Source organism: Triplophysa dalaica, chromosome 18 (genome assembly GCF_015846415.1).
Source record: "Triplophysa dalaica isolate WHDGS20190420 chromosome 18, ASM1584641v1, whole genome shotgun sequence".
NCBI classification, from domain to species: Eukaryota; Metazoa; Chordata; class Actinopteri; order Cypriniformes; family Nemacheilidae; genus Triplophysa; species Triplophysa dalaica.
Window position 1 is genome coordinate 12,059,106 of NC_079559.1, and position 13,191 is coordinate 12,072,296.

The 13,191-nt window shown below is 40.3% G+C and overlaps 1 protein-coding gene across 3 annotated transcripts in view; it reads left to right on the forward strand.

Moving 5' to 3' along the window:
- The window catches only part of hmcn2 (hemicentin 2), a 71,000-nt gene that overhangs the window by 55,158 nt on the left and 2,651 nt on the right, over window positions 1-13,191 (forward strand). For all 3 annotated transcript variants that reach the window (XM_056772977.1, XM_056772979.1, XM_056772978.1), the window contains 21 exons: window positions 174-338; window positions 436-543; window positions 683-817; window positions 961-1,095; window positions 1,376-1,645; window positions 2,034-2,224; window positions 2,575-2,788; window positions 2,896-3,030; window positions 3,168-3,358; window positions 3,488-3,569; window positions 9,156-9,326; window positions 9,516-9,668; window positions 9,866-10,003; window positions 10,093-10,214; window positions 10,307-10,547; window positions 10,622-10,681; window positions 10,810-10,929; window positions 12,280-12,414; window positions 12,536-12,655; window positions 12,844-12,969; window positions 13,062-13,190. In XM_056772977.1, coding sequence (XP_056628955.1) covers window positions 174-338; window positions 436-543; window positions 683-817; window positions 961-1,095; window positions 1,376-1,645; window positions 2,034-2,224; window positions 2,575-2,788; window positions 2,896-3,030; window positions 3,168-3,358; window positions 3,488-3,569; window positions 9,156-9,326; window positions 9,516-9,668; window positions 9,866-10,003; window positions 10,093-10,214; window positions 10,307-10,547; window positions 10,622-10,681; window positions 10,810-10,929; window positions 12,280-12,414; window positions 12,536-12,655; window positions 12,844-12,969; window positions 13,062-13,190 — 3,141 coding nt within the window. The remainder of the gene's footprint in view (window positions 1-173; window positions 339-435; window positions 544-682; window positions 818-960; window positions 1,096-1,375; window positions 1,646-2,033; window positions 2,225-2,574; window positions 2,789-2,895; window positions 3,031-3,167; window positions 3,359-3,487; window positions 3,570-9,155; window positions 9,327-9,515; window positions 9,669-9,865; window positions 10,004-10,092; window positions 10,215-10,306; window positions 10,548-10,621; window positions 10,682-10,809; window positions 10,930-12,279; window positions 12,415-12,535; window positions 12,656-12,843; window positions 12,970-13,061; window position 13,191) is intronic.

Below are 13,191 nucleotides of genomic sequence, written 5' to 3' on the forward strand. Positions count from 1 at the left end.
GTTGTTTGTTTACCAACATAATTAAATTATCTTCTTTTGTGCTTTGTAGAAGTAAGAAAGTCATACAGGTTTGAAATGACAGGTTTGAGTAAATGATGACATGTTAAATTTTCTTTGACCTGTGTGCATTTGTCATGTGCTCATGGCATGCATGTTTTCTCAATGGGTTTCAGTTCCTCCTGCTATTGAAAACGATGTCAGCAGTGTTACAGCTGTTAAAATGTCCCCTGTCGTGTTGCCGTGTCAGGCGACGGGCCGTCCAGACCCCATCGTCAGCTGGAACAAGAACTGGATGCAGCTGGGTGCTCGAGGGGGCAGCTACCGTGTACTGCCCACAGGTGAGCCTGCCACAGATCCCCATAAACTGCACCAACTATTATCATAATATTGCTATATCTATTCAGTATTTATTATCGTTTCTCTGTTGTGGTGTAGGTGCTCTTGAGATCCTGGCAGCTACACCTAGTCATGCTGGCAAATATACTTGTTCTGCCCGTAACTCAGTTGGAGTGGCTTACAAACACATTACTCTTACTGTCCAGGGTAAGATGTGAAATTTATACTACTGCAGTCTTTCAAACATTATTTTTCACGTGAATATGATTAAAGTAAACACAGCTCTTGACCAAAAAAAATTTTTGTTCACTTTTGTGTACTTTTGTGTGTCTGTTTGGATTAATAGAGCCCCCAGAGATCAGGCCCATGGCAGAGGAGGTTCAGGCGGTTTTACATCATTCTGTGGTTCTGCCCTGTGAAGTGCATGGATTTCCCAGGCCCACAATTACATGGGAACGGGAAGGTGTAACCGTGGGAACAGGTTCGTTTAGTTATGGACTTAAATGGTGGAAAAAATATTAGACTTGAATTGAACTGAAAGATTTATAGTGACCATATAATAGAGTCAAAATGGAAGAATAAGAGCCAAACAACTATGTTGTTATAATTTTGGCTGTTTTTCAGGTCATAGAATGGCGGTACTTTCCAATGGAGCTTTGAAGTTTTCGCGGGTCACTCTTGGGGATGCTGGGACGTATCAGTGCCTTGCAGAGAATGAAGCAGGCACGGCTATGGGAAGGACCAACCTAGTTTTGCAAGGTACGTGTTTTTTTTTAAAATAAAAGTAGACCTTACAATGGATTTGGTCTTTACTAAGACTAAAATAATAACAAAAATGAAAAATATTATGGATCTCAATATATCAGAATAACAAATGATTATCACCACTTTAAGAAAAGGAAAGAAAATGAGTGCATGTTTTATAAACAGCACACTTAGAAGAATATTATATAGGTGGTACTTGGTAGTATTTCTTTAGAGCATTCGGTGAAGTGATAAAAGGAATTTCACTTTGTTCTCTTACAATTTTGGGTGACAGTTCCCCCGGTGATGTCTGTTCCTCGTCTGGAGTACACAGCAGTTCTCGGTCAGCTGGTCAATCTGGAGTGTACCGCTGATGGTCAACCAAAGCCAGATGTGAGTTGGCACAGGGAGCGTAGGCCCGTGGTGGAAGGTCCCCACCTGAGACTCTTCTCCAACGGCACCCTGCACATCACCAGCACTCAGCGTAGTGATGCGGGCATCTACACCTGCTCAGCCCGAAACAATGTTGGTAGAGCCAGCCAGGACATCAGACTGGTTCTGCAAAGTAAGTTTTACACGAGATGAAAGGAGCGATTGTTGATTGTTAGGGCCCATAGTATAACCCTTTCATTGCTTGGGACGTCATCGCTGCTTGCAGCTATATTTTTATATTGATTCTGTCAATATTTATTCAGCATCATTCCATTCAAGCCTGAATATGATGGGGGACAGTGTTGTTTGGTTTCAAATCTTCTTTAAAATATATTATTTTGTGTTCTCCAGAAAAGAGAAAGCCCTACAGGTTTGGAATGACAATGAAGTTGTCAATAAATGATCTAAGCATGCAAATCTTTTAAAGGGATAGTTCAAGCAAAAAAGAAAATTTATTTCATTTCAAATTCAAAATCATTTGCATTTATTACATAAATATCTGTCTGTGTCTCTCCTCTTAGCCCCACCCATCATTTCTGTCGGTCAGTCAGAGATGTCCGTCAACCAGGGATTTCAAGCACTGTTGCCATGTGCAGCACAGGGTCTTCCAGAGCCCAGGGTGAGCTGGGAGAAACAGGGGGTCCCTATGCCAAACCTACCAGGCAAATTCACTCTGCTGAGGTCTGGAGAACTCATTATCGAAAGGGCAGAGGTCAGTCTGGGCTAAATGTTTAAAAAAAATTGAATTAATTATATAAAAATGCCCTTGAACATGTACATTCAAATAATGCCCTTGTAATTTGCTATATTGGTTGACAAAAGTGCTTTACAACAATGAAAAAAAAGTACAGAGAAATTGCTTAATTAAAACTTAGTACTATTAGTATTAAAAACACCAAAGCCATAAAATGGTGTGGCATAGAAACCTGAGAACAAAGAAGGTTCATCACTAATATCATGGGACGTTGAAAGCCTTTGAAAACAAAAAAAGTATTTAAGTTGGATTTAAAGACAGATAGGGTCTGAGTAGTAATAATTGTTCCTTAATCGTTTTTTGTGCAGACTGGTGATGCAGGTGTCTTCACCTGTGTGGCTACTAACACTGCTGGGACAGCCAGACATGACATTCACCTGTCAGTCAACATGAGACCTGCATTTAAAGAGCTACCTGGAGATGTGACACTGAATAAAGGTCAAAGTCTCACTCTTTCCTGCCATGCTCAGGGTACACCACCCCCTACAGTATCCTGGACAGCTGGTAACCAGCCCTATTCAGGTACAGCCATGAATGGTCCCTCTGTTGTTTCCTCCAAAGTTCATTTATATGACATGACTTGACATTGTCCGTTGCATCACGTGAATGTTTTCATCTTTTGTCTGTAGGTGTGAGTGTGGATGGATCTGGTAGAAGCTCATTGATTATCGAGAACGTCACTGTAAGTGATGGTGGGACTTATGTCTGCATTGCCGAAAATGCTGTAGGTTCCATACGGACGCTCTCATTTGTCCGTGTTAGAGGTAGGTATTCTATGATGGTATTCAGTTACGTATATCGTAAACTGTTTGATGTTTAATCCTGTTTTTATTGCATCACTGCAAAAAATCGTATAACTGCTGTTGTAGTATTTTTTAAGCACACCTATTTGTCTTTGCAGAACCTCCAGTGCTTAGAGGGGAAGCCCGCACCTCTCAGACTGTAGTTCAGGGAAAATCAGCTATGCTGGATTGTGCTTTTGGGGGAGACCCAGTCCCTTCCCTACGCTGGCATAAAGATGGACAGCCCTTGCTTGGCTCTTTGAGATTTCATCCCCTCCGCAATGGCTCTCTGGCTCTTTTCAGTGCCACGGTAAGCATTTCTTATGCAGGTCAACAGTACTTTGTAAAAGTATGTTATTTTAAAAGGCTTTTCAAAACAGCACATTACTGCAAGTTGCTCTGATAGAAAGGTTTGTTATTAAGTGTTTGTATTTTCCAGATTGGAGACTCAGGAGACTACAAATGTGTTGCCGAGAGTGAGGCTGGTGTTGCAGAAAGAACAATATCCCTGAAAGTGCAAGGTAAAATTATTATTTTAGGGTCCCTGTAATGTTCTGCCAGAATTTTAATTTTATTGGGGACCACACAATTTAAAAAAAAGCATTACCTGTGATGTACATGTCACGATTTGTGTGAGATAACACTTTCACTCTGTAAAAGTTTTACTCATTTTTTGGGGTAAATCAATTTGCACTAAACAGTGAGTTTTTAATGAAATATACTCTTTAAATTGAGTTAATGTTTAAAAAGTAAAAAAGTACATTTGGGCTACATTAAAAATGTAATTTGTTAATTAAAAACTTTGTTTATTATTTTCATTAAATAAAATTAAGTGATATATTTATATACATTTTAAAGAAATGAACTGTTGGATTTTTTATAATTTTGTTACATTTCCCACTCAAAAAAATAACTTTTCAAAAAATCACCAATTTTTTTTTTATTATGTAATTTGATACAGCCTCTATTTTTGTGATATTTACTAAGCCACTTGATTATTTTTTGAGTGTTGATAATTGTAAATAATATAGTTAACTGATATTATTAATAATAAATTTGATTACATCACCATTTTATTAATGCAACAGGCCGTTTGTGTACAATGGGTGTTCTAAGACAGTGTTTCTCAACCTTGGGTACACAAACCCATAGTGGTCCATGGCGTAATTGCAGGTGGTTCGTAGAACCCTTTATAAAAGGTTTGGGTTATTTTCTTGCATTCAGGGTTTGAAATGTACACCCACCAGAAGCAGATAAAAATCAACGGAGTCGGCAATTGCATTCAAATGAATCCCCAAATTAACTGGTTAGTTGTTTTAATAAATTATGACTCACTTGTCATTAAAGGTTCATGTAAACCAAATCATATTTAATATAGCCTATTGCGAAGCTTCTACGCAATTCTGACTCAAACATACCTGTCATGCGGCGTCATCACAAGCGGCCGGACACACAGCACCGCGAGAGAGAGTTGACTGCTCTGTTTGCTTTTGATATGCACTTGCAGTACTTTGATGTCATTTGATTTTCCAGTTGGTTCTGCGCAAAGGATGCACCACACATTTCCATATTCAAATTCCCGTTTTGATTGGTTTGTTGTAAATAGGGCTTGGAGCGGACAGCTAAAAATGCCTGGCTTGGATAGTCAGTATAGTCCTACAGTAACGCTTTATTTTGCTGAAGTCATTTGGTGAAGAGTTGTTGTTGAGAGAGGAGCTTAAGGTTTTTGATTAAAGATCAAATTAATAGTGCAAATTAATAAAATTAAAAAAAAGGAGTTCACGGATTCATTTATAATAATCACTGCAACACAGTGTAAAAAACTTAGAATTTTCCTGTTTGTTTCATGGTGACTTTAGACTTTAAGCTCTTAGCAATAAACAGTAATGGCTTCGGTTTCACCTCATCAGTTCAACATGCGGATCGATCAGAACTCAGAAGTGAGAAATGGAGGCCTTCTACATTTACATTTACATTTAGACATTTAGCAGACGCTTTTATCCAAAGCGACTTACAAAGAGTTTAGGAGCAATAAGCGATAGTTCATACAGGAGCCATAATACATTAGGTGCCAATACAAAGTTACTGGTTTCAACAAAAGCTAGACCACTACCTGTTGAGAGAAAGGATTAGTGTATTATTTTTTTTCTCATTTGTTTGTCAAGTATTCACAGAAGAGATGGGTTTTAAGTAGTTTTTTAAATGTTGTGAGAGATGTGGTTGAACGGACAGAGATAGGAAGAATGTTCCACCAGGAAGGAGTTGTGAATGAGAAAGAGCGGGAGAGCGATTTACTTCCCTTATGGGAAGGCAATACAAGCCGCCGCTGGTTTGCTGAACGCAGGGATCTTGATGGGGTGTAGGAGTGCAGGAGAGTGTGGAAGTAAGCCGGTGCAGATCCAGTGATAGTCCTGTAGGCAAGCATTAGTGACTTGAATCTGATACGGGCTGCAACCGGTAGCCAGTGAAGAGAGATGAAAAGGGGAGTCACGTGAGCCCTTTTGGGCTGTTGGAAGACGAGGCGTGCTGCTGCATTCTGAACCAGCTGAAGTGGTTTGATAGCCTTTGCAGGAAGACCAGCAAGGAGAGCATTGCAGTAGTCCAACCTTGAGATTACCAGGGCCTGGACAAGGAGTTGTGCCGCATGCTCCGTGAGATATGGTCTGATCTTTCTAATGTTGAATAAGGCATATCGGCATGACCGTGTTGTCTTTGCAATGTGATCATTGAAGGACAGCTGTTCATCAAATATGACTCCGAGGTTCCTGGCTGTTTTGGAATGGGTGATTGTGGTATTGCCAAGATGGATGTTGAAATTGTGTTGGACCGTAGGGTGTGCCAGAAACACAAGCAGTTCGGTCTTGGCAGGGTTCAGCTGGAGGTGATGGTCTTTCATCCAAGCTGAGATGTCCTCGAGGCAGGCTGTAATGCGAGCTGCTACAGTGGCACGTCTGGGTGAAACGAGATGTAGATCTGGGTGTCGTCGGCATAACAGTGATATGAGAAGCCATGTGCCTGTATGATGGGTCCCAGTGATGTCGTGTAGATGGAAAAAAGCAGCGGTCCAAGCACCGACCCCTGAGGGACCCCAGTGATCATGTGGTGAGCCGTGGACAGCGAGCCCCTCCATGACACCCTGAAGGATCTGTCGGAGAGGTAGGATTTGAACCAGCAGAGGGTAGAGCCTGTGATTCCTAGTGATGCCAGGGTTGCTAGCAGTATCTGGTGATTGACAGTGTCAAATGCTGCAGATAGGTCTAGCAGAATCAGGACCGAGGATTTAGATTCTGCCTTGCCTAGCCGCAGTGCTTCTGTGACCGATAGCAATGCCGTCTCAGTGGAGTGGTTTGTTTTGAAGCCAGACTGCTTGTCATCCAGTAGTTTATTCTGGAACAGGTAGGAAGACACCTGGTTGAAAGCTGCCCTTTCAAGTGTTTTTGCTATAAATGGGAGGAGAGAGACAGGTCTGTAACTGTCGGGAGTAGAAGGGTCCAATGTTGGTTTCTTCAGTAGGGGCGTGACCTGGGCCTGTTTGAATGTGGATGGAAAAGTGCCGGTGAGCAGGGAGGTGTTGATGATGTGTGTGAGTGCAGGTGTGAGCGCAGGTGTGAGCGAGCTGGATATGTCCTGAAGGAGATCGGAGGGGATAGGGTCAAGGGGACAGGTGGTGTGGTGGCTGGAGAGAAGCCTGGTGACTTCAGTGTCCTTAAGTGGGGTGAAAGAGGAGAGCTCGATGGTTGAAGTGTGGGAGGTGTTTCCCAAGGTCTGAGGTACCGAGAATTGTTTGCTGATGGATGATGTTTTGTCAGTGAAAAATACAGCAAAGTCTTCCGCAGTCAATGATGAAGTGGGCGGGGGAGGATTGGGGCAAAGAAGAGAGTTAAATGTCTTGAAAAGCTGTCGAGTGTTAGATGCATTGCTTACCTTGGTGGTATAGAAAGACATTTTTGCTGTGGTAACACTAGCAGAGAAAGAGGAGAGTAGTGACTGGTAGTCCCCTAGGTCAGCAGGGTTCTTAGTCTTGCGCCAATTCTTTTCAGCAGCCCTGAGTGTACTACGTTGTTCACGGATGATGTCAGACAGCCAGGGGCAGCGGGGAGTGGCATGAGCCGGTCTGGATGACAGAGGACAAAGGTTATCTAGACAGGATGTAAGTGTTGAGCATAAGGTGTCTGTGGCAGTGTCAGCATCTAGAGAAGCAAAGTTGGAGGGAAGAGAGGATGTCACTCTGGCAGAGAGTGTGCTAGGGGAGAGAGAGCGAAGGTTCCGTCTAAAGTGAACGGGTGGTGGTGTTGGTGTAGTGCATGTAGGAAGGAGCATGTTGAAAGTGATGAAGAAGTGGTCCGAGATGTAAAGAGGTATGACTTGAATATTATCTGTGGTGCAGCAATCATTCAACGAATCATTAAATAAACGAGCTCCAATAATCTTAACTAACAACAGGCAACAGTCCAGTTCAACAGTTTAAACAAAGTAACGGGGTAAATAGCAGACTCACGCACTACAGCAGACTTGTGATGACTTGTTCGCGTCTCGCTTCTAGTGTGTCAAAGTGTGCATGCACAAACAGCAATCTTTGTTAGATCACTCATCTGTTTCTGACACATGACACCGGACTGCTTTGTGGACATCAGGGCAAGTTCGGCAACACACGGGTATACACACCTGATAGAAGTTGAAAAGTTTTATTTTATTGAACAATGGATAGCCTCTATATCATGTTGTTAAATCTGTTATTGTTTTCTTGTTTTTAGTCATTTACTACACATACAACCTAATATAATGATTACTTATATTTACATTTAGTCATTTAGCAAACGCTTTTATAATAAGCTATTTACAAGTTAGGTAAACAATGGAAGCAATTGGGTCAAACATTAGGGCAAAAAAGCATAAGAGCAATAAAAACTTAAAGCCTTCTACAGTTTACAGAGCCAAGTTTAGTTTATCTAAGCTTAAATTAGCATGCTTTTTTAACAAATAAAGACTTGAAGACAAAACAATGATTTCTAAAATAAAATTGAAACTTTTTTCTTAACCTTAATTTACACGTGGCTTGGAATCAGCTGTAAAAACAACTATGTTTTTCCAATTGTGAACAAGGTGAGCGTGACAAGTGCCGTGGCCGGTGAGGGAATGGGCAAGACCGGTACAACACGCACATGAGGCTTGTTATCACCCGGGTTACCGGGCTCGCCCATTCCCTCTCGGCCCAAGTTCCGCTTTTCTTGTCACACTAACCAAAGGAGCGAATAACAAAAATACAGCATGATAAATATAGTTCACTCAATAATGCTAAGTTTATGAAAACACATCAATAATTCTCTTAATGTGATGGAACACATAAATATGACATATTATCATGGGCAAACCAAATGCAGTGGATTGCAGTGGTGTGCGTTATAGCATTAAAACTGTAGTCGGTTCTGGGCCTGTAGGTAATTCCCTATATAACAGGGCTATTCAATTAGTTTGTCACGGGGGCCAGTTCATGAAAAGCATCCCAAACGAGGGTCCGGAGGGATATGGCTTGCAATATGAGGAATAATAACAACAATAAGAAATCAAATTTTCTGTTTTAATTTTAAACTGTGTTTTACGTCCTTCACTTATTATTGTACTATATTTTTCACACAAAAAAATAGTTCATTATACTAAAGTATTCACCTATAAAATAAAATAAAACCTGCAGTAGATACAGTAGATACATACACGGAAATTTTTTATTAGAAATAAAAAATATTTGTTTTTAAATCTACTTAAATGTAAGTAAAAAAGTTTTTTTTTTGGAGGTCCATGAGGATCATTTCGGATATAATGTGGTCCAGTACTCCAAAAAGGTTGAGAGCCACGGTTCTAAGACAAGCAGGTTTTCTGTCCTTCTTAACCTTTTATCTCCATATTTTGTGTTTTTTATAACTTTTTGGTGCTAAATCATAATAATGTTTGTCACTGGGTTTTGCAAGATATGTGACCAATATAAAGGATTTATGTCAACTTTGACAACACAGTATGTAATCATTAAAAACAGTGACTTTGGATCTGAAGTTTTAGAAGGACAGCGACAATATAATAATTTTGTTTAAATTCTGTTTCTGGGTTTGTAGTTCCAGGGGGATATTCAAATTGGGAAGAGTGGGGCCCGTGCAGTGTCACGTGTGGACAGGGCAACCAGGAGCGAATTCGATTTTGTAACAATCCACCACCAGCCAATGGGGGCCCATCATGCGAGGGTGTGAATGTGGATTCCAGGAAATGTCAAGTGTCACTGTGCCCAGGTAGACCTTCATTTAATCAAACAGACTTCTCTGTATCAAAAATCATCACTTTAAAAGAGTTTTTTTCTGATTTCTACAATTATCATTCCCTATATGTACAAAAAATACAGTTTCATAAGTATAGGATGTTCTACACTCTATATACTAAACACATTTTCCATTACTTATGTTCTGTTCTGTTATGTATAGGAGAGTCTCCACGGCGTGCACGAGGCAGTCTGATAGGCATGGTCAATGAGAAAGAGTTTGGAGTCGCCCTTCTGGAAGCCAATATCACAGAGAATACAGCAGATGGTTCCAGCACCCTTGAGGCCCACGTTGACAACATTCCTCCAAGTGTTGGTGAGTGAGAAGACAAATGGGAACTGTGTCACATACAATGTACATTATATGTGCAATTAAATGAAAAGTTCAACCTTACCGTGAACAAAGTAAATGATTTACTTAAGGTTTTCACTATAGTGATAGCTCAGATGTCATTATTTGGTGGTTTAAACACCCATGTTTATCAATTTTCTTGAAACTTGTATGAATTCCAGGTCCTTTGTTGCGAGTTCTTGTTTCTGTATTCTCACCGATATACTGGACGACCGTCATCCAATCACCTGACACCCAAAACGGCTTCTCTCTCACACTAGGGCAGTTCAGACAAGAATCTCAACTGGAGTTTGAGACAGGTTAAGAGGTTTTTTTTGAAGAACTTAACTCATGCTTTGAGGTTATCTGTGAAATACCCACTCTGTGACTTTTTGTCTTGAAATGACAGGAGAGATCTTGAAGCTTACCCATGTGGCCAGAGGTCTGGATGCTGAAGGGGCTCTACTGGTGGACATTGTTATCAACGGATTCGTTCCCCCTGTGCTGTTGTCTTCTAATGTCAACCTACAGGTTTAGATTCAAGCATTTAAGATTTCGTTTTCATCTTGATTTTAACTCTTTTGAACAAACGGTGAAGAATGGTTATTTGCCCTTTTCATTAGGAGTTTGATGAGTCATATGTGCAGACGGGTTCCGGCCAGCTTTATTCCTGGTCCTCACAGAATCACATGCGTGAAGGGGCTCCTTTAACACTGCGCTGCAATCATTCTGTGGTTTTCGAGGGTCCTGAGAACCGTCAGGGTCCCCTACTTCAACTCCTGAGACTGACAGGAATATCTAGCACCTACAGCCTTTTCACAATGAGTCTGGAGTTCAGAATGACCGCCAGCATACACGTACCAGGTTTGAAGCAATGTGAAATTCACATGTGTAGAAACTAATGTGAAACGTCAACCAAATGTTCTGTTTCTGCGCAGAAGGGGATGGGGAAACATGTCCAAAAGGTTTCGTCTTGGACACAGCATCATACTGTGCTGGTAAATTTTGCTTTTAAATTAGTGTTACATGGAAATGCATGCAGAAAATATTTGAATATTACGATTTTGTTTTAGAGAATAGAATGTGTTTTCAGGCAATGTTGTTTTGACTGTCATTGATCTCTTAGATGAAGATGAATGCGCTGTGGGTTCTCCATGCACACATTCGTGTAATAATATCATGGGCGGTTTCTCCTGTGCATGTCCGTCTGGATTCACCATGTCTGCAGAGTCAAACACCTGCCAAGGTCAGGCTTACTGTATACTGATCAAGCATCCAGACAATGAAACCCTTGTCCACACTTTAAAAATACTGGAGAGTGATTCCCTTTAAAGGACTAGTTGTTATAATCCCACTATTTCAGGACAGTTGAATTGCCCAATAGGACATTTCCCACGCCTTATGCAGGGGGGGAACAGTCAAGAATATGAATAGAGGAAAGAAGGTCTGTGGTTCCACTGGTTCGTCGGGTAGGCATCTTCTGTGTTTGGGGGATAAACAATTATTGAATACATAGCATACTTACCTTTCCTTGCCATTAACAGAGAGATGTCTCGTGAGTTGTGTGTCCCAATTCTCATCTCATTATCCTAAGTGAAACAAGCCTTCTTAGTGAGGTGCTGCTGATAATGCACTTTGTGTGGTTCCCATCTATGCGACACATCGTCAGTTGTGCACCTCAGCTTCATTGGGTGTTTCTGCCCTTTATCACAAGACACCCTCAGCCAAGGGAGGCCCAGCGCAGGTTTATCAGAGCTGGGTGTGTGTCGCATTGTTACAAGGTCAAGTTGAAGGTTAATGTATAACTTAGTGGTTGGTTTTGTCAATATTTAAAAGATAAGCATTTGTAGAGTGCAGTTTAGGATTTGGAATATTAATGGGATAGTTCACCTCCAAAAATAGAAGATTCTATTCTATCCTATTCTATTTTGTTTTATATATTTTGTTTTATTTTATTATAATATTTAGTTAATTTTATTATATTTTGTTTTTATATATTTTGTTTTATTTTAAATTTGTATTGTAATTTTTTAGAATTGAATGTTAGTGGCCCAACAACATTGTCCCCCATTGACTTCCATTGTATGGACACACTTAGACATTTCTAAAAAAAAACTTTGTGTTCCACAGAAGAAAGATTCACATATTGGTTTTGAACGACAAAAACATGAATAAATAGAAACAAATATTTTTGGGTGAACTATCCATTTGAGTAAAAATAACACTGTACACAATCTTTTTTTAGTCAGTCAACCTTATTACTGAAAGCCTATTAGACACATAGATATATTCGTCACAGATTTTTTATATCAGTTTGGTCAAGGTACATGCTTATAAGTACCCAGGGCCACATTTAAATATGATATATGTAGTAAAACAAAATTCTTATCTTGTACATTGCGTTAGATTAAATTAAAAGTTAATATTTGTTCTTGGGAACTACACTGTTGCAGTTTCCACATGATAAAGCTCAACTTGGATTGAACCCAGAATGTTTTATGAACATATTGTAATATTTAAAATATATTCGTATCAATAAACTGTGGTGGAGTAGATTGTTATCAGCAGTTAAACATTGGCTTGTTTTATCATACAGACATCGACGAGTGCATGCAAGGTTCCCATATGTGTCATCACAACCAGCAGTGCATGAACACAGCAGGAACGTATCGCTGTCAAGCCAAGTGCGGCCCGGGCTTCAAACCCAGTTTGGTGGGCACCAACTGTGAAGGTTAATATGCGCATTATTAAAAAATGCTTTTTAGCAAAGCATTAGCCCAGAAAACAGTATTTGACTGCATGAACCCTCTAGAATTAATAAGGAAATTAAACTGGCAGATATTGTCCCTTAGATGTGGATGAGTGTCAAGAGTCAGCTATCTCGCCTTGCCAGCAGCAGTGCTTCAATACTTTGGGCTCTTATCGTTGCACCTGCCACCCGGGACACCAGTTGGTGGGCCATCGGTGCCTAGGTCAGTGACACTGTGAATTATTACATTTTTTCAGAATCTTCATATGTCTTTTACCATTAAAATGTAACTATTTATCCGTAGGATGACAAAGTGTTTTATTAAAATACCCCTTTTTAAATAAAATAATATCCCGTTCAAACTGCTCATTCATTGAAAGTTAGTTCCTGAATGTTCTTGTGCGTGTTTAGATATAAATGAGTGTTTGAGGAATGTGTGTCCAGCACATCAACAGTGCAGAAACACAGACGGGGGTTATCAGTGTTTTGACAGCTGTCCAGCTGGTATGACCACAGCAGAAAGTGGGGTGTGTGTAGGTAAGATGTCAAATTCTCTCTGAATCCAATGAAAGTCTTGCTTTACTTACAAGATTTATATATTTTATTAAAAATTTTTCTCTTGCATGCAGACATAGATGAATGCCAGGTTGGCATTCACATGTGTCGATACAGTCAAATATGCCAGAACACGATTGGTGGGTACGGATGTGTTTGTCCGAGAGGGTACCGCTCCCAAGGAGCTGGTCGACCTTGCCTAGG